Source organism: Phocoena phocoena, chromosome 6 (genome assembly GCF_963924675.1).
Source record: "Phocoena phocoena chromosome 6, mPhoPho1.1, whole genome shotgun sequence".
Lineage (NCBI taxonomy): Eukaryota > Metazoa > Chordata > Mammalia > Artiodactyla > Phocoenidae > Phocoena > Phocoena phocoena.
Window position 1 is genome coordinate 103,443,182 of NC_089224.1, and position 25,431 is coordinate 103,468,612.

The window sequence follows — 25,431 nt, forward strand, 5'->3', positions numbered from 1 at the left end:
GATTTGGCTGTCCATGGGTATACATGATAAAACATACTAATTTAACAGCTGTTTCTTTTGGCATAAAATGGTTGCCTGGTCTCCCCCGACCCTCTCTAGTTTTGTGTTGACCCTGAGATCCTTATTCTTTAGAAGAATTGTAAGTCAAAGCAATACTGGATAGACACTTAAACTTATAACAACTTTTGTTGGCCCCTAACTGCCTTGTTTCTCTTCATGTGCAAAGTCTGACCAAACATGGCAGTTTGCAAGTCATGAACACTCTAGTTTATAGAATTTAGCCTGGAAGTTTTCCTCTTGCCAAAGCAACTATAGTCCTCTGAGGTAATCACCAGAACTTTTTGAAGGCTGTTGTTTCTATCTAGTAGAGTTCTATAAGGCCTAACTTTTCCTCCAAATCCCTTTTTCCGAGGATCATAAAATAGTAAAAATAAAGCCCTAAATTTGTTCTTAAGTGCATGCTTGACATTAAATAGTATATATTACCTTGGCTGTAAAACATGAGAAGTATATCTTCTTAATTTTGTGGCCGTGCTGCCAGATTTGGAGGTTTGCACCTCTTAGGAGTTAATGCGTGGTTGTTACTTATCTCCAGTTAAGGTTGCATCAGCTTTTGTGTAATAAATCACTACTCCTTGGCATTTATTAATCTTTGTGGCAATAAATTTTTCTCCATAATAAAATACGGCATCTCTCTCTCTCTTTTTTTTTTTTTATGTCTATTTATTTATTTATTTGATTGTGCCAGGTCTTAATTGCAACATGTGGAATCTTTTAGTTGTGGCATGTGGGATCTTTTAGTTGTGGCATGCAGGATCTAGTTCCCTGATCAGGGATCGAACCCAGGTCCCCTGCATTGGGAGCGTGGAGTCTTAGCCACTGGACCACCAGGGAAGTCCCAAATATGGCATCTTCTTAAGGTACATTAGCAAATTAGTTTCTGTGGTAATGTTAACAAAATGTTATTAACTCTCAAAGCTTAACAATAATTTGACTATTTTAAAAATTTCTTTTTCTCATTTTTCCTTATTTATACACTTTGGTAATTATAACTAGGAATCTGTGGTTATCATCTTGTTTTCCAGCTTCTGAGGGTGCCCTTTGTGTCAGGAAAAGGAATTGATACGCAGAATCTTTCTTTGGGAACGTATTTTAAATATCATTATGGGTATTAAGAGACAGCATTCAAGGCTAAATTGGATTAAATGTTAGGCGGTTGTATAATACTACTGTGAAGAGCCATGAGTTAATCATTTTAATGCTTTTACCATAGGGTAATAAACTCTCATGCTTTTTTGTAAAAATAAATTTATTTAATTTATTTTTGGCTGCGTTGGGTCTTTGTTGCTGCGCGCGGTCTTTCTCTAGTTGCAGCGAGTGGGGGCTACTCTTTGTTGCGGTGCACGGGCTTCTCATTGCAGTGGCTTCTCTTCTCTTGCGAGCTCTAGGTGGGTGGGCTTCAGTAGTTGTGGTGAGTGGGCTTCAGTAGTTGTGGCGCGTGGGCTCTAGAGCACAGGCTCAGTAGTTATGGTGCACGGGCTTAGTTGCTTCACGGCATGTGGGATCTTCCCGGACCAGGGCTTGAATCCATGTCCCCTGCGTTGGCCGGCAGATTCTTTTTTTTTTTTTTTTTTTTTTTTTTTTTTTTTTTTGTGGTACGCGGGCCTCTCACTGTTGTGGCCTCTCCCGTTGCGGAGCACAGGCTCCGGACACACAGGCTCAGCGGCCATGGTTCACGGGCCCAGCCACTCCGCGGCATGTGGGATCTTCCCGGACTGGGGCACGAACCCGTGTCCCCTGCGTCGGCAGGCGGACTCTCAACCACTGCGCCACCAGGGGAGCCCCCGGCAGATTCTTAACCACTACGCCACCACGGAAGTCCTCTCATGCCTTTTAAATATGCTGATAAATGGATTCTGGCAAGGTGAGAGTAGAAACACGTCATGTAAATCTTTTTTGCTGTGGTACATAATTTCCTATGAGTAGACCTCTGATATACCTGCAAAAGAGAAATGGTTATATCTTTATTGTAGTTACCTGTTGAGTTCTCTGTGAGTTGAAGAAAAATCTGATTTCTATCTAACCTCCAAAGTTAATTCTTAGATAAAAAATTGTTCCCTAGCAGAAACATCTTTTTTTTTTTAATCTTTATTTTTTTGCTTTTGGGTTGTGAGAAAAGAACTTTTTAGATAGGTTTAAAAAACGTCTGTGGGGCTTCCCTGGTGGCGCAGTGGTTGAGAGTCCGCCTGCCGATGCAGGGGACACGGGTTCGTGCCCCGGTCCGGAAAGATCCCACATGCTGCGGAGCGGCTGGGCCCTTGAGCCATGGCCGCTGAGCCTGCACATCCAGAGCCTGTGCTCCGCAACGGGAGGGGCCCCAACAGTGAGAGGCCCGCATACCGCAAAAAAAAAAAAAAAAAAAAGTCTGTGAAACTAAATTAAATATATGTGAATTCTTTTATCTTCTTACATGGTGCCTATCCTAGTGCTGTGAGTGAAAGTGCTCAGTAAATGTTTTTTGGTTGCCCACCCCCTATTCAACACACTTAACAAACGTCCCACCTTCCTTGTATAACTATGGACCAGGGCATTCTTGTATCAGAAGATTCAGAAAACTTGTGTGTCTTCTGCCAAACATTCATGGTTTGTCTACACACATTCCCTTGAAAATCAGAGGTCATGGAAAAGAGAAACCATATTTACTGCATTAATCTCAGGCTTTGATTATCTATCAAATGATTTGCTTACTTAGCATTAAATTCACATAGTTTAAACATTTCAGATCAAAGTATAGGCAGATTGATATTCTAAATGGAATAGATACATATTCTTCGCTGTGGTTGAGAAGGAACTATATTGACTAATTTCCTGAAAGCAGGAAAAGTGGGGTTTTTTTTTGGTTTTTGGTTGTTTTTTTTTTTTGGCTGCGTTGGGTCTTTGTTGCTGCGCGCAGGCTTTCTCTAGTTGCGGCGAGCGAGGGCTATTTTTCGTTGCAGTGCACGGGCTTCTCACTGCAGTGGCTTCTCTTGTTGTGGAGCACGGGCTCTAGGTGCACGGGCTTCAGTAGTTGCAGCACGTGGGCTCAGTAGTTGTGGCACACGGGCCCTAGGGCTCACGGGCTTCAGTAGATGTGGTTTGCGGGCTCTAGAGCGCAGCCTCAGTAGTTGTTGCACACGGGCTTAGTTTCTCCACGGCATGTGGGATCTTCCTAGACCAGGGATTGCACCTGTGTCCCCTGCATTGGCGGGCGGATTCTTAAACACCGCACCACCAGAGAAGTCCAGAAAAAGTCTTTAGGAAATCCTGCATTGCTTAAAAATGTCTATGTTTTTATATTTATAGAACACTAGTGTAAATTACATTGTGCTTTAGAAATCCATTCCAGAAAAAGTAAATACAAGGATACTTTTACAAAAAATGTATATTACTGAGGTTTGAAGTATAATCTGACCTTGTGAATAAGTAGTATTGGGTTGGCAAAAAAGTTCATTTAGGTTTTCCCATAACATCTTGTGGGAAAATGCGAACGAACTTTTTGGCCAATACATTAACATTAACTCACTCTCCTTGTGTTCCCAGAGGTGGGTTTCTCTTGGGGCAATGGCATCCAAATAATTTTAAAATTTAGCTGCAGAGATATTGTGTTGAAGGGGCATAAAGCCAGCATACCTAGAGTTCTGCAAAAAACTAAAGTGCTGTTTCCTGAAATAGCCAAAGGAACATGGGAAAACCACTTATATGGTTTATTTTTTTCAGGTGTCAGCACTATTGCACTCAGATAATCAACACAGAGTTAAGTGAATTGTTTTATGTGCATTTCATCCCCACTTCTTACTTTTTGTACCTTTCATTAAAAGTATCAAGATATAGCGGGTAGAGTGTGAACTTTGGAATCAGAAAGATATAGATATCCCAAGTCTTGAACTTACTTAATATACGACTGAAGGTAAGATACTTAAGGATTGTGATTCTCAGTTTCTTCATTTGTAAAAGTGGAACTAATTATGCTTACATCATGGATTAGGACTGGGAAGCACCTGGCATTCCTGCCCCGCACCCCTTTCCTGGATATTCTCATTCACAAAAGAGTAGAAAGTGTTTATTCCCCTCATTTTATGTATGAGAAAACTGAAACTATAACATTGTCCAAATTAAATCAAAAAAGACTAAGGAGTTCAAATCCCAGTTGGTTTTTCAATGTAATACCAGACTGTTAACTTTATAAAGTCTTAATGAAACTTGATTAGTCATTGAGAAAGTGAGAAGTAACTCTGAGAACATTGGCTGTCATCTTTAGGCACTTTTCTGTATTGATTTTGTGAGTTTTATCCTAAAGATCCTATAAAGTTAAAATTAGGCTTTTAGAACTTTTATTGACCAGTGAATGGATAAACAAAAGGTGGTATATACATACCATGGAATGCTATTTGACCTTAAAAAGAAAGGAAATTCAGACACATGCTACAATATAGATGAACTTAGAAGACATTATGCTGAGTGAAATAAGCCAGCCATAAAAGTATAAATACTATATGATTCTACTACTTATGTAAGGTACCTAGAGTATTCAGATTCATAGAGACAAAGTAGAATGTTGGTTGCCTGGGGTAACAGGAGTTGGAATTTAATAGGTATAGAGTTTCAGTTGGGGAAGATGAAAACGTTCTAGAGATGGGTGGTGGTGATGGTTGCACAATGTGAATGTACTTAAAGCCACAGAGCTATACAGTTAAAAATGGCTAAAATGGTAAAGTTTATGTTATGTACATTTAACCACAATTTTTAAAGATTAAAACTTTTAAAATCTTTTTAAAAATTAAAAAACTTTTGTCTTCCGAGTTATTATATTCCTATAATTAAGCTATCTTTTATAGTTAATCTGGAATTGAAGTAAAAGAGTCACTTCATAGTTTAAAGAAGTTAATTGTCACAGGCATTATGGGTTAAAATTTGCCTAAAAGTGACTATTAGTTAAGCTGGTTTTTCTTGCTTTTATGTGCTGTAGGCCCAAGATGATTAAGTTATATTTTCTTTTTGGTTTTTAAAGCTAAGCTGAAATTATTCAGAAGGATTAAATTAATATGGTTCTCTTAGCTCACTAAAATAATTCAAAGAAACATCCCCCAAATTCAAAGTCAGACTTAAAGACACATCTATTGTTTAGCAATTAGCAGTGGTGGAAAGGAATTTATTTTTCTAAAGACGGGATGATTTTCCACTGAGTTTTGTTAGATTTGTCCTACCCTTCCCAGGGATAAGCTGTGAGAAGTTCATATGAAAACCAATGCAGCGAAACTAATCTCAAAGCCAGAAAGAAAGAAAAAAGCTGAGATTAAGATTGTATGATTTTTAAAAATAACTTCTTTGTGGTTTAATTTTAAAGAGCTACAAACCCACAAGAATTGGCCTGCTACAGCATCTTTGAGACTTGATTCTCTTGCTACTTCCTGACTTGTCTTTTTCTCAACAGAGTAATCTTAGCAGATCTGTGTTTTAGAAGGGTATATATAACTGGGAGCAACATAGAGTATGGATTGGAATGGGGAGAGAATGGTGATAGGAACACCAAGGAGGAGAGATGCATTCCTGAAAAGGACATAGGCACCTAGATACCTGGGTTTGGATCAAGTTCTATAATTGTCTCTGTGAACTTAAGCAAGTTATTGAACCAATCTAAGCCTCAGTTTGTCATATATGAAGTTTATACCTTTCTGGCAAGGTTAATATAAAGATTAGTAATAATGCATATAAAGCTTCTAAGTACCATGTTGGGCATATATAATTGATACTCAGGAACTGCTAAGTATTGTTCTCTCTTTAGATTTAGCAAGATGATTTAAGTATCCTCCTTAAGATTCCCTAAAGCTGTGCTCATTTTTTCGCTGGTTGAGCAAACAAAAATGGTGAGGATTGGGAGGGAAGTGATGAGTGTTTTGGTATAAAGGGAATCCAAGGTATGTTTTGTGGCTCAGTGTTAACTGGTTTTCACAGTTAGAAACTTGATGAAGAGTCAGTCAGGCACACTCAAGGGTAGTTGTTTTTGAGTCTCTTTTTTCCAGTTGTCATTCATATCCACATCCCAGACACGCATGTAGTGTATCATATTTGTCATTTGTCTATCTCACATTACACAGACTCTATCACTTAAACACTAATGAAAGAGTATTAGTCATCCAATCACATTTATTGAGGACTGCCATAGCAAGGATATGAAGATAATACGAATAAAACCTAAGATCCCTGCCCACAAGTAGTTCAAAGGGACTATGTGTGCTCATTGTATTCGCAGTATTTACCATGGTGGTTTATACTAAGTAATTGTTTCTGGAATGAATGATCAATATAGTATAGGAGAAAAGATGTATAACATTTTACGGTGTAATAAATGCTGTAATTCTGTGATAAAATTAAAAAGCAAGCAAACAAAAAGCCTTTGGAGCCCTAGAGGGAAAAAAGGAATGTTTCAGAAGGGAAAAGGGGAGGTTGAATATTTGATTGTATCACAAAGTTGCTGGTGGGGAAGAAGGACTAATGGGGGAAATGAAGTCACATTCCTAGCTTAAGAAATGGCATGAGCAAAGCCTTGAAAGCATAAAAATGCATGATATATTTGGTGAGCTGTCTGGTATGGTTTGATAGAAGGAGATAAAACTAGAATGATAGATTGGCTCCAGATTTTTAAGAACTAATGATATAAAGAGTTTGGATTTTTTTCTGTTTTCAGTCAGGAGCAGTCAAAGGAAGGGGTGAGATATATGATCAAATCTGAATTTTAGAAATTAACTATGAGGCCTTGATAATGACTAGAGAGAGTCTAGGAAGGGAGACTTATGTTGTAGCTAAGTTGAAAGAGAATGAAATACTCAAGTCAGTGACGTGAAAGATGGCAAAGAAGGAATATATTTGGGGTATGTTTTGGAACTAAAATCCATTAGAATCCCAAGGGAGAATGAGAAAAGGAGTCACGGATTTTGGGGGACATTTCTATCTTGGATCGGTGGTTATTAACCACTGTTAGGGGAGATATGAGGAAGAATATGGTTGTGTGAAGATGGGGTCTGCTTTGGACATGGGACACATGTAGCAGATCCCACCTGTGTATTCATATAACACCATTTGCATACCTCTATTATACCAAGCACTATACTCTATTGTAATTACTTGTTTACTTGTCCATTTTCTTTACTGTAAGCCTGTCAAGGGGAAAGAGTACCTTTCCTCTCCGTAACACTGTACCTAGTGCCTGGCACATATCAAACACTCAGTACTGAATAGAAAAAAACCACAAACACCCACATGAAATTAGGGAGAAAGACAGGGCTGCAGTATCATCAGCATACACACACACACACATACACACACACAAATTTATAACCACATGAGGTATTGAGATAGCTAAGGGATCTTGTTCCATGGAACAAGAAGGAGGCCAGGATGGAACAAGAAGGAGGACAGGATGGAAGAAGAAGGCCAGGATGAATTTAAAGAGTGGGCAGAGGGGCTTCCCTGGTGGTGCAGTGGTTAAGAATCTGCCTGCCAATGCAGGGGACACAGATTCAAGCCCTAGTTGGGGAAGATCCCACATGCTGCAGAGCAACTAAGCCCATGCGCCACAACTACTGAGCCTGTGCTCTAAAGCCTGTGAGCCACAACTACTGAGCCCACGTGCCACAATTACTGAGCCCTGTGCCGCAACGACTGAAGCCCACCTGCCTAGAGCCCATGCTCCACAACAAGAGAAGCCACCGCAATGAGAAGCCCGCGCACCGCAACTAGAGGAAGCCTGCGCGCAGCAACGAAGACCCAACACAGCCAAAAATAAACAAATAAAATAATTTTTTTTAAACTTAAAGAAAAAATAAAGAATGGGCAGAAAAAAAGGAACTTAAAAGACAGCTGGGAAAAGGTACCAGAGGTAGAAGATGGAAGCAAAAAGATAAGAGTTTCACAATGTGGAAATGATCAGCATTTTCATTTATTTCAGCTGGTAGAAGTAAGATGAGAACTCAAAAGAATAGTTTGGGTTTTGAAATTTTGTATTGTTGATTTTTAAATGTTTATAGATATATATTTTTTTCCTTTCCGAACGGATGCTCAGAGAACGTTAAAGTACCCAGGGTCACATAGACAAGGTTTGAATTCATCTTTTAAAAGAGGATGTGCAGTGAAGCTTGGTGAGAGGTAGGGGAGCCAGATTTTGAGAGGGACTGCTCAGTGAGAGTGGGGAGTCCCATTGAAGTGCAGGAGGAGTTCGTGCTTCTCCTTCAGGAAGAGTTTCAGGAAAACCAAGGAAATAAAGATGAACCAGAATGCTGAACTATAGTGGCCGGGAACTAGCACATTTTACTTGTCTCAAGCATGTCAAGTTCAATTACAAGTATCACGCAGACCTCTTTTATCAAGTTTGGTAGGTCACTTATTGGGAGGTGATTTTTCCTCTACTAATTGCACATTAGCAAATCCATGCCACTGCAATTTCACCGTTTATGTTACTGCTGTGAATGATGTTAGAAACAGTACAAATATCTGATGGTATTCTGTCCCAAAAAGGTTCAAGTTTTTAAAAAGTAAACACTGATTATCTAGGAACTGACTGCTCTTGACGAACTGTCAAAAGAGCCTTTACCATGGCTAGTTCTTTTACATTTCACTTTCCTTTAGCTGGGTTTATAGTTTTAAGACGAGATTGAGAATGAAAATGAATTTTCATTCAACAAGATTGAGGTACATTATTTACTATGATCTTTGCAGAAGTGCATAGTTGAGCATAGAATTGTCACTTATGTTACAGAGCAGGATGTAACATAACTGAACCTTTGGTTTGGATGCATGAGGTTGCGTAATTAAGCAAAATTACCTATCATTTTAAGTTAGTTGACGTATTAAAGGAGATAGAATGAAACATCCCTGAACTGGCACTCACCAACCTGTCCCTGTTGGTAACTGGACATGTTATAAGGGTCTAGGCTCATCATTTATATAAGAAGGAGACAAACTGTGAGTGCCTACCAAATACCAGGGTGTTCATATGTATATTATTTTATTTAAAGTGGAATAAAAATCTTTGTCTACCTTACAGAATTGTTAGGATGATAAAATGAGATAAAGAATGTGTATATTTTAGTAATCTGTAAAGTACTATTCAAAGATACAAAGTATTCCTTTGCATTTAGTTAGGTATAAATAAATTAGAATATGGAACTAAGAATGTTATATATTTTTGCACTAATATTGTTTCCTAAATTGAATTTCCAAAATCAGTTTTACTTGTTAATTCCTTTAAAATAGGAAGTTAGTTTCACTCTCCAGTTAATGAAGAGAGTGATGAAATGGAAAAGAACTGGCCGTCACCAAGACTCTTGACAGCCCTTCAATAGCATTTGGCTCCTGGATATACATATATCTATTCCTTAGTAATTTTTATAATGGCTCCGTGAGGTAGATAGTACACCGTTTTCATTTATGGAAACTGAGGCTTGGTGTGACCATGCTTACACTATTATTAAATAGTAGAACCAGCATACTAACTTGGATTTTTTTCTCTTAATGGTGTGCTTTACCGTCACAAATATGACTTCTGTTCTTACTGTCAGTCTGTAAAAGTTGCTCTTGCCTTTTCATGGGTGGCTCTTGTTCTTTTCCATCTTTATTTGCCACTTACCCTATTGCTTTAGCAAATATTTGAGCACCTAGTATGTGCCAGTCATTCTTTCACTTGTTAGGGATACAGCAGCTAATGAAACAGGCAAAAATCCCTGCCCTTATGCTTACATGATACTTAAAAACAAATGATTAAAATGTGAAACGTGTCGAATGGTGATAGGTGGTATAGAGAAAAGTAGAAAGAGGGATGGCAGTGCAGGGTATTTGGGGGAGGAAGTTTATACTTTATTGTCCATGAGAATTGGAATTAGAGTAGGGGCCTTCATGTGGTAATTGGTGTAAGTAGGGATTAAAGACAACAAAATTAGTTTTTATGGTCTCAAGACAGGTTGTAAGTACTGTAGAATATTGCCAGGAGTATACCAAGTTCTGGGGCACCTCTTTATTGTGGAGGCCAGGGAAGGGGTGGTCTTATTCAGAGAGCTTGGAGGCCATGGGCTCCCTTTTCACTTCTGCCCATGGAGGCCAGAGAAGAGGAGTGTTAGTATATAACCTTTCCTGTACTGCGTAGTGTTTTGATAAATCCTATTCCCACTGAGTGATTCAGTTACTTTCAGGTGCCAAAACAAATAGTAAAGTATCTTATAAAGTGTACTTTCCTGTCACCTCCTCAAAGAAAATAGGTTGAGCTTTGAGCCTGCCAAATCTTCTCAGTTTCATAGTATAAATACCAAAGTATACTATTTTTGAGTCTAGAATACTGTAGAAAGTTCTCAGTTTCTCTGAGATCATAGCTTTAGGGAACTTTCCCAGGCCCTCTGCTATCTTACTATTAGTAACATTTTAAAAGATAGAAAAAAGACTAATTAAACATGAAAATCTTACCCAAAGTACAAGTTCTAAAAAAGATAGAGACTCCTTTATCTGATACTGACTATTTTGGAACAAAGCCCAAACATTTGTAGCATTGGAAAAGCATCATAATCTAATGGAAAGAGCTTAGCTTCTGGAATCATAGATAATGTTGGTTCAATTTTTAGCTTTGCTTCTAACCAGTTAAATTACAACCGTTACCTTGAACAAGTTACACTGTCTCTCTAAGCCTCAATTTCCTAATCTGTGAAATAGATAGATGAATATTAAGTTTGCTGTTCAGGGACTCAACATCAAATTGTAACACAACGTAATAGGTACTGTAAAAAAATGTAAATTGCTATGGGAACCGAAACAAGGCAGGCAGTGCATTTGACTCTGGGGAAAGAATGGGCAGGCCACTTGGAAAAGGAGGGTTATTAGATCATGAACGATTATTTCTAGTTGTCTGAGTACAGAAGCAAGGGAACCACATTAGGAGGAGGATCCTAGGAGGGCAGATACCTCAAGGTATTAACATATATATCCTTGGCAAAGATATTACCTCCTCTAGTATATTTTTTAACTCTTCTAACATGTTTCCATAGTTTTCTTTACCCTAAATCAGTACCTATTAACCTGTTCAACTTGCCTCTGTTCCCTACTAAATTATAAACTCCTTTTGGGCAAGAATCTATTTTTTCTTGTTTAGCATATTCTATTCTTTATAAACTAGACATTTGGTAAGTATTCATTGCATAGATGAAGCAGAACTACATTTTAAAAAAAGTTTTCAAAAGTACATTTGAAGCATCTCTAAATGCTACGCTACGCATTTAGATTTAGTCCTATGAAACGTAAAGCCTTTAAGCAAGGAAGTTAGTTTAAATAGAAAGCGGGGAGTCCAGGGTTTGAGCTTTAGTTATGCCTGATTAAATGACCCTACACCTCTTGGGGTTGCCATTTCCTTATCTGTTTAACAGTATTGATAATTTCTAGGTTTTCTTCCAACTGTGGTATTCAGGGATTGTGTAATTCTTTTTTTTTTTTTTTTTTTTTTTTTTTTAATGGTATGTGGGCCTCTCACTGTTGTGGCCTCTCCCGTTGCGGAGCACAGGCTCTGGACGCGCAGGCTCAGCGGCCATGGCTCACAGGCCCAGCCGCTCCGCGGCATGTGGGATCTTCCCGGACCGGGGCGTGAACCTGTGTCCCCTGCGTCGGCAGACAGACTCTCAACCACTGCCCCACCAGGGAAGCCCGGGATTGTGCAATTCTTGCTGCCATGTGTTTATGTAGATGTTAGCCTTTGAAGAAAAAATAGTGCTTGGCATATGGTGTATGCTCAATAAACGTATGTTCAATTAAAAATCCAAAGCATAGATCAGGACTTCTTAATTGGAGAGACTAAACAGATTCTCAGAACCTTTACCTCTTTGAGGTACAAGATGAGTATACAGTGAGAACTACTTTTTTTTTTTTAGAGCAACTTTTGTTTATTGGTTAAAGCTCTCTGAGTATAATGTTGTATCGTCTCTTCTGTTGTTGTTTTGGCAACCAAATGGGAACATTGCCACAAAATATGCAGAACCAGGTTTTTCTTTTTTTTTTAGGAATTTTTAAAAAAATTTATTTATTTATTTATTTGGCTGCATTGGGTCTTCCTTGTGGTGGGTTCTTCGTTGTGGCATGCAGGATCTTTTGTTGCAGCACGTGGGCTCTAGAGTGCATGGGCTCAGTAGTTGCAGCACGCTGGCTTATTTGCCCTGAGGCGCGTGGGATCTTAGTTCCCTGACCAGGGCTCAAACCCTCAGCCCCTGCGTTGGAAGGTGGATTCTTGACCACTGGACCACCAGGGAAGTCCCCAGAACCACGTTTTTAAATGGTAGATGAGTTCGAGTTTTATTCCATGAGTGAATAAATAATTGAATAGCTTTTCATAATTGACACATTTTTAACTTCTTGCTGGAAAATTTTGGCATGAAACTCTTTTATTGGTAATGTTCATATTGAGCTGAGTTCTAAGAAACTGTGGGATAGGAATATTGAGTTTTTAATAGACTTCTGATTTCTTGCTATGTAAGGTATTTCCCTGCTCTAGAATTTATGCTTGCCTTGCCATGAATTTATTTTTTGGGGGGGTTAATATGAAATTTTGTTTCTTAAAACATGTTGTTAGTATAAGTATCAGCAATGTTAGGAAAACCTTAGTTATTGTCCTAAGCGCTTTCAATTTCATTTGTTTATATAGCTTTACAAATTAAAGGATAGAAAACAAGTTCAGTACTTCATAATTTTTCTCTAAAAAGAATAGAGTTACAACATATGCCAAAGAAATCAGTGTAGGTAGGCAGAGTTATTCTCAAGGGAATATGTTTTATTTATTTATTCGTATATTTGAAATCTGAAGTACCTTGGCCCTCAGTTTCATCAAATTCCCTTATATCTGGAATAAAAAGCCTAAACTGTAAGTAGTGAAAGTCTTTGGGAAAGATTTTGGAAGTTTTTTTTTTCCCCCCTAAGTTTTTCCATATGTATTTTGTAAAAATTAGAACAATTGAATATCTGGCAGACATTCTATATGAGTATCTTTATGGTTTTTGTTTTTCAGGCATTTTTAAAATATTTAATCATTCATGAGTTGAGCTTCATTCTTGAGTCATGGATGACAAGGCTTCTGTTGGAAAAATCAGTGTCTCCTCAGACTCTGTGTCTACTCTTAATAGTGAAGATTTTGTCTTGGTTTCCAGGCAAGGAGATGAGACACCATCTACAAATAATGGAAGTGATGACGAGAAAACAGGACTCAAGGTAAAACTACATAACCTACATTTCTTTTGCTTAGCCTTGCTAAAGCAAAACTTGGCCTTAATAGGAAGGTATATGGAGTGAAAGTGAGGACATGGAAATAATATCCTTTCTTTTTTTAATGCTAAAGCTTTTTATTTATAATTAGTGATAGTGAAAAATTTATATCTGATTAAGGATTTTCAATTTGATTAGCTTCTAAATCTTCTGATATCCCTAACTGTAAAAACTAGTGATCATAGTATAAGCATTTGTTATTTTAGTATTGTTTCATGTTCCCATTGAGTTAGAGGTGATTGTTTCTTTTGGTCCTGGTGTATGTAGTGTAAAGGCAGTGGCAGGTCTGCAGTGCTATTTATAAACATAAGTTTTAGAATTACTAAAACAGAACTTAAAATTCCTGGCTTTTGGCCATTTCTGTTTATATTTTCTCTGCCAAATAAATCACTATTAACTTCTTTTCCCATACTCTGTTACTGTTTTGCTCTTTATGGATATAAGTAAGAACAGATTACCTGTTAATGTCACTTAAAATGTAAGTAGCTTTAAAAATATTTTGATTCTTGTTTATGTCTATTTATTCAACAAGTGTTTATTGAGTATTGACTTTGTGCCAAGTACTGTTATAAATACTCGGGATACAGTAGCAAATAAGGCAAGCAAAGCCCCCTGCCCTCCTAGAGCTTTTAATCAAATGGGGAAACAGACTCTAAGCAAATAGGAAAATGAATATGTTAAGTAAATTTAGGTGCTTTGAAGAAAATCAAAGCAGAATACATGGATAAAGAGTGAATGGGAGGTACTGTTTTAGAGAATGTCTTGAAATGACATTTGAGCAGAGATCTGAATGAAATGAGGAAGAACTTGTTCATGGAGAAATGTGAAAAAGCACTTTCCACGGGGAACAGCAAATAAAAAGACCCTTAGGAAGACCACCCTTTTTAGGACAGAGATTAGAGCAGAGTAAGTAAAGTAAATAAAAAGTGCTAAAGAATGGGATCCAGTGATGTGCAGGAACTGGATCATGCAGCACTTTATAAAGCTTAGTAGGAATTTGGACTTTATTATAAATGTGAAGGGGATTTTTGGAGAGCTTTGAATGTGTTCACTGGCTGAGAGAGACAGCATGGATGGTGTGAGTTTTGTGGACCCATTCCCCAGAAAAATTGGTGACAATTACTATTTTTTTAAATTAAAGTCTATGGAAATGTTCTAAAGGACATAGAGCAATTGAAGAAACATTTATTCAGAGAAATTTACTAAAATTTGGTTAAGAATCTGTGGTAGTTGAACCAAGACTTGTTTTTTCCTTCCCATCTTCCAGCTGAGCAAGATGGTAACTCCACTCCAGATTGGTACAGTCAAGAAAATAGGGTTTCCTTTCCTCACAGCTCCCACTTGGAGGGCTGTCTTCCAGTGAAGAGCAGGATGAGAGCATTCCTCATCTTGCCTCCATCACCTTTTGCTGGCCAAGTGTGAATGAGTGGTAGGGGCTGCCTTTTATTGCCCAGACCTTACTTCTGGGATGAAGGCTCTACGTAGGGCACAGTGTTGCTGTGAATACTGAGAGCCCAATTGCCCTTACCCTTACCCTGGCTCTGGCATGTAAGGTAGTGGTTCCACACTAATAGAGGGAAGTCAAAAATACCAGAGATTACTACGCAACCTCCCACACCTACCAAATACTCATTTTCTGAAGATGTGTCGCTCAGAGAGAAGTACGTCATTGTCTACACTCCCAACTTCATAGCTATAGCTCAGAGATTTTGCCTGCAGTGAGAAGTGGGACATAAAACAGCTCCTTATCTCTTCCCATAGGAACCGGCTTTATTTACAACAGAGGGCTTCCCTGGTGGCTCAGTGGTTAAGAGCCCGCCTGCCAATGCAGGGGACATGGGTTCTAGCCCTGGTCCGGGAAGATCCCACGTGCTGCAGAACAGCTAAGCCCGTGCGCCACAACTACTGAGCCTGTGCTCTAGAGTCCACGAGCCACAACTACTGAGCCCACATGCCACAACTACTGAAGCCCGCACACCTGGAGCCTGTGCTCCACAACAAGAGAAGCCACCGCAATGAGAAGCTTGCGCACTGCAACGAAGAGTGGCCCCCGCTCGCTGCAACTAGAGAAAGCCTGCGCATAGCAACAACAACAAAAAACCCCAATGCAGCCAAAATAAATAAATAATTTAAAAAAATCATACTTACAACACAGTGTAGAGAAGTTCAAGCCTAAGGGTACCCTCAAAAACAGTGGAGGTTGTGGTGAAAGGTAATTGGGAAGAGATTGTTAGATTGGTTGGACATACGGTTTAACTGTAGGCTTGCAGGGAGAAGACTGCCCGTGGTAGGGACAGAGCTCAAACATTGACCTCTGGAGCTCTCCTGTCAAAGTATTCTAATTTTTTTTTTTTTTTTTTGCGGTATGCGGGCCTCTCACTGTTGCGGCCTCTCCCATTGCGGAGCACAGGCTCCGGACGCGCAGGCTCAGCGGCCATGGCTCACGGGCCTAGCCGCTCCGCGGCATGTGGGATCTTCCCGGATCGGGGCACCAACCCGTGTCCCCTGCATCGGCAGGCGGACTCTCGACCACTGCGCCACCAGGGAAGCCCAGAGTATCCTAATTTTATTGTTTTTTTCTGTGGAGCAGTTTATTACCTTAGTGGATTGTTGAAAACTGTTGAGCAAATCAGCCACAATTAGTGGAGTTTAATATCCACATGTAGTCATAGAGACAGAGCATCCTGCGAAAACTACTATCCCAGGATGACTGAAGGCAAATCCAAATTACCCCAGAGGAGCAACATCGAAGGTTTAACACCATGGGAGTTAGGGGAATAGAATTTACTAAAATAAGTCAGCTAGTCACTAAACAAACAAGCAAGCATAAAAAATAAGTCCTAGGGTGTGGAGACCAGTACCGAGAACTGGAACAACGTATTACCTAAAACATCTAGTTTCCAACACAAAATGTGAGACGTGCAAAGAAACAAAATATTACCTATACATCATTTTTTAAAAGGCAGCACATACTGCTTGTGAGAGTCAAATATTGGACTTAATATGCAAACTTTGAAAGTAGCCATTATTAACATGTTCAATGAACTAAAAGAAATCATGCTTAAAGAAATAAAGGAAAGTATGATGACTGTAAAATCAAATAGAAAATATCATTAAGGAGATAGAAATTACAAAAGAACCGAATGGAAATTCCGAAGTGGAAGAGCACAATAACTGAAATGAGGAATTCACTGGAGAGGCTCAACAGTAAATTTCAATGGGCAAAAGAAAGAATTAATGGAAAGAAATGTCATCAAAATGGCAGTACAGGAGTTTTCTACCATCCCACTCTCAAAGAACACCAATTTAGACACTAATGGATAAGAGTGCCTTCATGGAAGTCCAGGAGTCCAGCAGAGAAGTTCCAGCACATTGTTGGTGCAAAAACATCCAAGATTGGACCCATTGAAGACGATGAAAGGAACAGTTTCATTTTATGTGTGTCACCCCACCCCCAAGGTGGCACAGCTCAGTGCCAGCAGATATTTAGCTCATGATTTCTTCCATGGGGGAAAGTGAGAGTGTGTGATTGAGCATCTGACTTTCCCAGCTTTGTGGTACACTGCCAGAAAGGCCCATTTCTTTCTCACTCCATCCAGAATACTGAATCATAAACTGGATAACCTGGGGGTCGACAGTTGTGCTGGAAGAAGAGCAGCCAAGATTGGGAATGGAACATGTCAAAGGGGCGTGGATCCTATTAACTGCTTCGGGGACTTCCTCAGGAAGCCCACCCATGAGCCACTGGGGACACCTCCCCTGCCAATCCCCCAGCTGGCCCATGGCTACCTCTGAGCTCCACACTCCTCACCCAAACGTGTCCCTACCCTGTGGCTGCCTCCCTGTGCACAACCCTGAGGGCAAGAATGGTATGTGTGAGTCTTTGCAAATGGCTAGTGAGCACATGCAAAAAGTCAACCGGATTCTGTGGGATTGGAAGAAACCACACACTTGAGCACTCATCATCATCTCAGGGAAAACAAATGCGATAGAGAGCATCAAAACACTGGATCAAGCAGAAGAAAGTATTGTGAAGTACAAGACAGATTATTTGAAATTAGTCTGAGAACAGAGGGAAAATGAAAAGGAGTGAAGAAAGCTGGCCCATGGCCAGCAGGCCCAGTTTACAGTGTGAACTATGGCATACCACTAAAATGATCAGTCTATGCAATATCGGAGTCCCAGAAGGACAGGAGAGGGAGAAAGGGGCAGAAAGCTTATTTAGAAACATAATGATTGAAAACTTCCCCAATTAAAAAAAAAACTATTATTTATTTTGGCTGTGTTGGGTCTTCGTTGCTGCGCACAGGCTTTCTCTAGTTGCAGCAAGCGGGGGCTACTCTTCATTGCGGTGCGCAGGCTTCTCATTGCAGTGGCTTCTCTTGCTGCAGAGCACAGGCTCTAGGTGCGTGGGCTTCAGTAGTTGCAGTATGTGGGCTCAGTAGTTGTGGCTCATGGGCTCTAGAGCACAGGCTCAGTAGTTGTGGCACACGGGCTCAGTAGTTGTGGCGCACGGGCTTAGTTGCTCGGCGGCATGCGCGATCTTCCCGGACCAGGGATTGAACCCGTGTTCCCTGCACTGGCAGGCGGATTCTCAACCACTGCGCCACCAGGGAAGCCCCCAGACTTCCCAAGTTTGGGGAAAGATTTGGATATCTGAGATCATGAAGTTTATAGGTGCCCCCAGAATTTCAACCCGAAGTGATCCTCTCCAAAATATATTACAATAAAATTTAAAAATCAAAGACAAACAGTTTTTAAACGAGCAAGAGGAAAAAAAAACTATCTCACATTACAAAGGAACCCCCCATAAGGCTTTTAGCAGATTTCTCAGCAGAAACCTTGCAGGCCGTAAGAGAATGGGATGATATATTCAAAGGGCTAAAAGAAAAAAACTGTCCACCAAGAATACTTTAGTTGGCAAAGTTGTCCATCAGAAATGAAGGAGAGGGAATCCTCTGGGGCTTCAGTGGTTAGGACTCGTGCTTTCACTGCCAGGGGTGTGGGTTCAATCCCTGGTCAGGGAACTTAGGTCCTGCAAGCCGTGCAGCATGGCCAAAAAAAAAAAAAAGAAATGAAGGAGAGAGGAAGTCCCCAGGAAACAATTAATTACATAATATTAGTAAGTTCTTATTTATCAGTAATCATTTTAAATGCAAATGAATTAAATTGTCCAATCAAATGACAAGTGTCAGAATGTATTAAAAAAACAAGACCGCACTATATGCTGCATATAAGAGACTCATGTCAAGACTTCCCTGGTGGCACAGTGGTTAAGAATCCACCTGCCAATGCAGGGGACACGGGTTCGAGAACTGGTCTGGGAAGATGCCACATGCCGTGGAGCAACTAAGCCCCTGCGCCACAACTACTGAGCCTGCGCTCTAGAGCCTGCACACCACAACGAAGAGTAGCCCCTGCTCGCCGCAACTAGAGAAAGTGCACGCACAGCCACGAAAACCCAACACAGCCAAAAATAAATTTTTAAAAAAGAGAGACTCATTTCAGCTTTAAGGACACACCTAGACTTATCCATGTGTCATATGTGAAGAGATGAAAAGCTATTCCATGCAAATGGGAACTAAAAGAGGGGCCATTTCAAAACAAGTATATGTTAGGTCACAAATCAAATCTTAGCAAATTTAAGAAGACTGACATCATACCAGATTCTTTTCTGACTACAGTGGTATAAAACTAGAAATAAAACAATGGGGAAAACTTGAAAATCTACAAATATGTGGAAGTTAAACAACCTGCTCCTGACCAACCATTGGGTCAAAGAAGAAATCAAAAGGGAAATCAGAAAGCATCTTGAAAGAAACAAATATGGAAACACAACATATTCCACATCCCACGATTTATATGTGGAATCTAAAAAAGCCAAACTCATGGAAACTGAGTAAAATGGTGGTTGCCCAGAGGTGGGCAGTGGTGGTGGAAGAAATGAGGAAATGTTGGTCAAACAGTATAGACTTCCAGTTAGGCAGTGGATATGTTTTGGGGATCTAAGGTACAGCACTGGGACTATAGCTAACAATACTACATTATATAATTAATCGAAAGTTCCTAAGAGATTAATCTTTAAAAATGGTAATTATGTGAGTTGATGGTTGTTGTATTAACTAACCTTATTGTGGGAATCATTTTCCAATATATATGTGTATCAAATCATCATGTTGTATACCTTAAACTTATACAATATTTTATTTCAATTAAGTCTCAATAAAGTTGGAATATATATATGTATAAAACAAAGACCTTTTCTCGGAACTTTTATAAAAAAAATAAAACAATATGAGAAGTATTTAGACTCTTAAAAAAAAAGAATGAACTCAAAAAAAAATGACCTCTCATTACCACAGTCATGAATGATCTCAAAATAATTAAGCTGATTGAAAGAAGCCAGACGTCCCCTCCAACTCTATAAATAGAAGCATATATTGTATGTTCCGTTTATATACGATTTTAAAAAATGCAAAACGAATCTACACTCACAGAAAGCAGAAGAGTGGTTGCCTTGGGGGAGGGATGATGAGGTGGGGAAGAACAGTAAGGATCCAAAGGGGCACCACTACAGTGGTGTGTACACGTATATATGTATATGTGTGTGTGCACGTGCACACATGTGCATATATATAATATTAAAGAAATGTCAGTGCTGCATTAGAAAGTTATTTACTAAACTAAAGGAAGTAGTAAGGGAGGAATAAAGGAATGAAAAATACATGAGACAGATAAATTAAAAACAAAAAGTAAAATAGCACACCTAAATTGAACTATATCAATAATAGCATTAAATGTGAATGGATTAAGCAGTATGATCAAAAAGTAGAAATTGTCAGCACTGGATAAAACAACATCTAGGAGACACATCTTAGATTCAAAGATGTAAATATATTTAACTTAAATAGATGGGAAAAGATATGCAAACAACAGTCACAAGAAAATGAGTGATTATAGTGATGTTAGGCAATATAGACTTTAAAACAAATAATGATACTACGGATGAAAAGGGCTTTTTATAATCCTATGAGGGTCAGACCACCGGGAAGGTCCAACAATGAAATCCCTAATACAGGAACTTCAAAATACCTGAAGCAAAAAATGACAGAAATGAACAGAGAAATAGTTCAACAATAATTGTTGTTATAATACTTCCTTTCAATTACGGATAGAAAAACTAAGCAGGAGACCAATATGTAAATAGAAGTCTAGAGCAGCACTGTAAACCACTTTGACCTGACATATCTCTGGAGTACTCAACAGCAGTAATATACATTCTTCTCAAGTACACCTAAATTATTTTTCCAACCACAGTGAAGAAATCAGTAACAGAAGTAAAACTGAAAAATTAACAAATACATGGAAATTAAACAACATACTCCCACATGACTTATGGGTCAAAGAAGAAATTAAAAGGGAAATTAGAAAATACTTTGAGATGAATGAAAATGAAGGTATACCAAAACTTACACAATATAGCTAAAATAATGCTTATAGGGAAATTTCTACTTGTAAATTCCTATATTATGAGAGAAGGAAGATCTCAAATCAATAACCTAATTTTTCACCTTAAGACATTGGAAAAACAAGGGCAAACTAAACTTAAAACAAGCAGAAGTGAGGAAATAAAAGGTTAGGGTGAAAATTAATGAAACAGAAGAGAAAACCAATAGAGAAATCAGTGAAACCAAAAGCTGGTTCTTTGAAAAGATCAACAAAATTGACAACGTTTTAGATTGACCAACAGAAAAAGAGGAGACACAAATTACTAGAATCAGAAATGAAACATTGCTACCAAACTTACATAAATAAAAAGGATTATAAAGGAATCTTATGAACAGTAGTATGCCAGTAAATTAGAGAACTTAGATTAAATGGACAAATTTCAAGAAAAACTAATGAAACTGATAAATAATATGAATAGACATATAACAAGAGATTGAATTAGCAATAAAAAATATACCTGGATGACTTCACTGCTGAACTCTACCAAATGTGTAAGTAAGAATACCAGTACTTAACACACTCCCAAAAAAATAGAGAATATTTCCCAATTCATTTTATGAGGATGATATTATCCTGATGCCAGAATTAGACAAAGATTTCATAAGAAGACTACACGTCAGTATCTCTTATAAATATGGAGACAAAATCCTCAACAAAACACCAGCAGACTTAATTCATCAACATATGAAAAGGATTACATACCATGATCAAGTGGGAATCGAAGGAATCGAAGTTTGGTTTAACATTAAAATCTATTAATGTAACATACCATATCAGTGGAATTAAAAGCAAAAACATAATCATTTCAGTAGACACAGTAAAAGCATTTGATAAAAATTCAACACTTTGTCATGAAAGTAAACAAATGAAGCTATGAATAGAATGGCACTTCCTCAACTAGATAAATAGCAATTGTGAAAAACCCAGAGCTAAAATCATTCTCGCTGGTGAAAGAGTAGATTTTTTCCTCCTCCGTTTAGGCTCACTGCATGGGTATCTGTTCAACATTGTACTTGAGGTTATTTCCAGAGAAGTTAGGCATGTAAAAACCTGAAACATCCATATTGGGAGGAAGGAAATAAAAATCATCTCTGTTTGCACTTGTATATGATCTTGTATGTAGAAAGTCCTAAGAAATCCACTAAAAATTATTAAAACTAATAAGTTCAGCAGGATTGCAGAATACAAGATCATCATGCAAATATCAATTTTATTTCTGTATACTTGTAAGTAGCAATCTTAAATGACAGTAGGAAAACAATTGCATTTATGATAGCATTAAAAAGAATTAAATACTTTGCATTGTTTAAAAAAGTGAAAATCTTATACTCTGAAATCTGCAAAGCATTGTTGAAAGAAATTAAAGACCTGAATAAGTGGAAATTCATCCAGTGTTCATGCATTAGAAGACTTGTTAGGATGGCATTATTCCTCAAATTGGGCTACACATTCAGTGCATTCCTTATCAGAATCCCAGGTAACATCTTTGTAGAGGTTAACAAGCCAATTTTTTTTTTTTTTTTTGTGGTACGCCGGCCTCTCACTGTTGTGGCCTCTCCTGTTGCGAAGCACAGGCTCCAGACGCACAGGCTCAGCGGCCATGGCTCACGGGCCCAGCCGCTCCGCGGCATGTGGGATCTTCCCGGACCGGGGCACGAACCCGTGTCCCCTGCATCGGCAGGCGGACTCTAAACCACTGCGGCACCAGGGAAGCCCAACAAGCCAATTTTAAAATTTGTATGGAATAGCAAGGGACCCTAAATAGCCAATATAATGTTGAAAATAAAGAACACAGTCGAGGACTCACGCTTTGCAATTTCAAAACTTATAGAGCGGTGGTAATCCAGACAGTGAAGTACTGACATAAGGATAGGCATGAAGGTCATTGGAATATGTTTGAGAGTTCAGAAATAGAACCATGTTTCTGTGGTCAGCTGATTGAAGCAAGGGTACTAATACCATTCAGTTGAGAACGGATTTTTTTTTTCCCCAACAAATTGTGCTGGGACAACTGGATAGTCACATTCAAAAGAATGAAGTTGTACCCTTACATCACACTATATATAAAAATTAGCTCAAAGTAGATCAAAGACCTCAATGTAAGAGCTAAAAGTATAAAACTCTTAGAAGAAAATAGGGGTAAATTTTCATGACTTCAGGTTTAGCAGTGCATTCTAAGATATACCAAAAATACAAGCAACAAAGGAAAAAGAATAGATCTAATTGGACTGTATCAACAATAAAATCTTTTCTACCTCAAAGGATACTATCAAAAAAGTGAAAAGTCAACCCACAGAATGAGAGAAAAATGTTTGCAAACCGTAAGTTACTTATATCTAGGATATATAAGGAGCTAAGTAACCTAAATGTTTATCAACTACCAAATGGATAAATAAAATGTGGTCTAGAGTGGAATATTAGTTGGTCATAGGAATGAAGTACTGATGCATGCTACAACACAGATGAACCCTGAAGAACATTATGTTAAGTGATAAGTCACAAAAGTCCACTAATTACAGGGTTCCAATAATATGAAATGTCTAGAATAGTCAAATCTTTAGAGGCAGAAAATAAATAAGTGTTTGCTTAGGGTTGGAGATACTGGGGGAAGAGAGAGTTGATACCTAAGGAGGTAGGGTGTTTTCTTTTTGAGGTAATGAAAATATTTTAAGATCGACTTTGGTGGTGGTTGCACATATCTGTTAATATACTCAAAACCATAGAATAGAATGTATACTTTAAATGGGTGAATTGTATTTGGAAATGTCCCAATACAGATAATTCGGAAAGCTGGATGAAGTAGAATAAATAGCCTTTCAATTACATAGCTCTATTCACAAGAAAGTGAAGAAAGTCCCCAAGGAACAAAAGCAAAGAGGAACCTGAAAGCCAGACCTGTACACATGTGCTGACTTTGGGCAAGATTGACAGCAAGAAGAGCAGGCTGTTTTAGTCCTGAAAGGGAGAGATAATGTTAGCTTGGACTAGAGGGTGAATGGACTGTGATTCAGGATATATTTTCAAGGTAGAGCTGATTGGTATGAAGGTGGGCAAATTAGATATGGGATTTGAGGCAGAGAGAAGTAAAGTTGCTTCCTAGATTTTGGCCTGAACTGTTAGGTGTATGGTTTCGCCATTTAGTGAAATGGGCAAAAGGTAGGAAGACCAGAATTGGGGCAGGGGACAGGGGAATCAAAGTCCTGTTTAGGACATTAAATTTGAGATGACTATTAGATGTCATTTTTAGATGTCAGGTAGTTAGTTGCATGTATGTGATTGATGTTCAGGAGAGATTGTGGCTGACGTCAACAGTATATAGATGGTATTCAAAGCTATGGGATTAGATGAAACAACAAGGGAAAAGCAGCAAATAGCATAGAAGGGAATCCCCATAAGGTTACCAGTTGATTTTTCAGCAGAAACAGACAACTGTTTCAAGGATTTTTTGCTAACAGAGGAGCTGAAAAATAGAGAGGTACCTGAAGGGTGATATGGATTCCAGTGAGGGATTTTATGATATTTATATACTGATAAGAATTATTCAGTAAAGGGGGACATTGCTACTACAAAATGAGAGCAAAATCTTTGATTCAATTAGGGAAAAGGGTTTCGTGTGTATAAGTGGAAGGGTTAGCCTAGGAACAGCTTCTGAAATAGGAAGATAGCATAAGTGAGTATAGATGCAAATAGATCAGTCTTCTCTCCTTTTGGATTTGTTCCTGTTGAAAATTTTCTTGTTAATTTTTGAAGTACTGTTAGACTTATTCTTCCTGTTTCTAATTTGGTGAACCATTTTCGGTAAATGGGAAGGACCCTCAGGGCTTCTCCAGAGAAATTTTTGCTCGCTCTCATTTTTTTTTTTTTTGCGGTACACGGGCCTCTCACTGTTGTGGCCTCTCCCATTGCGGAGCACAGGCTCCAGACGCGCAGGCTCAGCGGCCATGGCTCACGGGCCCAGCCACTCCGCGGCATGTGGGATCCTCCCGGACCGGGGCACGAACCTGTGTCCCCTGCATCGGCAGGTGGACTCTCAACGACTGCGCCACCAGGGAAGCCCTTAAGTGTTTTTGTTTGTTTGTTTGTTTTTGCGGTACGAGGGCCTCTCACTGTTGTGGCCTCTCCAGTTGCGGAGCACAGGCTCCGGACGCGCAGGCTCAGCGGCCATGGCTCACGGGCCCAGCCGCTACGCGGCATGTGGGATCTTCCCGGACAGGGGCACGAACCCATGTCCCCTGCATCGGCAGGCGGACTCTCAACCACTGCGCCACCAGGGAAGCCCACTCTCATTTATCTTGTCCACCAAAAGGAGATAATTCTGTTTTGGGTTGTTTTTTTTAATTAATTAATTTGTTTCTGGCCGCGTTGGGTCTTCATTGCTGTGCCCAGGCTTTCTCTAGTTGCAGCGAACAGGGGCTACTCTTCGTTGCAAGTGTGCAGGCTTCTCATTGCAGTGGCTTCTCTTGTTGTGGAGCATGGGCTCTAGGCACGTGGGCTACAGTAGTTGCTGGCACGTGGGCTCAATAGTTGTGGCTCACAGGCTCTAGAGCACGGGCTAGAGCGTGTCCCCTGCATTGGCAGGTGGATTCTCAACCACTGCGCCACCAG

At 39.2% G+C, this 25,431-nt stretch overlaps 1 protein-coding gene across 1 annotated transcript in view; it reads left to right on the forward strand.

Moving 5' to 3' along the window:
• The window catches only part of RABGAP1 (RAB GTPase activating protein 1), a 155,620-nt gene that overhangs the window by 10,815 nt on the left and 119,374 nt on the right, over positions 1-25,431 (forward strand). Inside the window, exon 2 of the mRNA XM_065879947.1 lies at positions 13,064-13,263. Within this exon, the coding sequence (XP_065736019.1) occupies positions 13,114-13,263 (150 nt within the window). The 5' untranslated portion in view covers positions 13,064-13,113. The remainder of the gene's footprint in view (positions 1-13,063; positions 13,264-25,431) is intronic.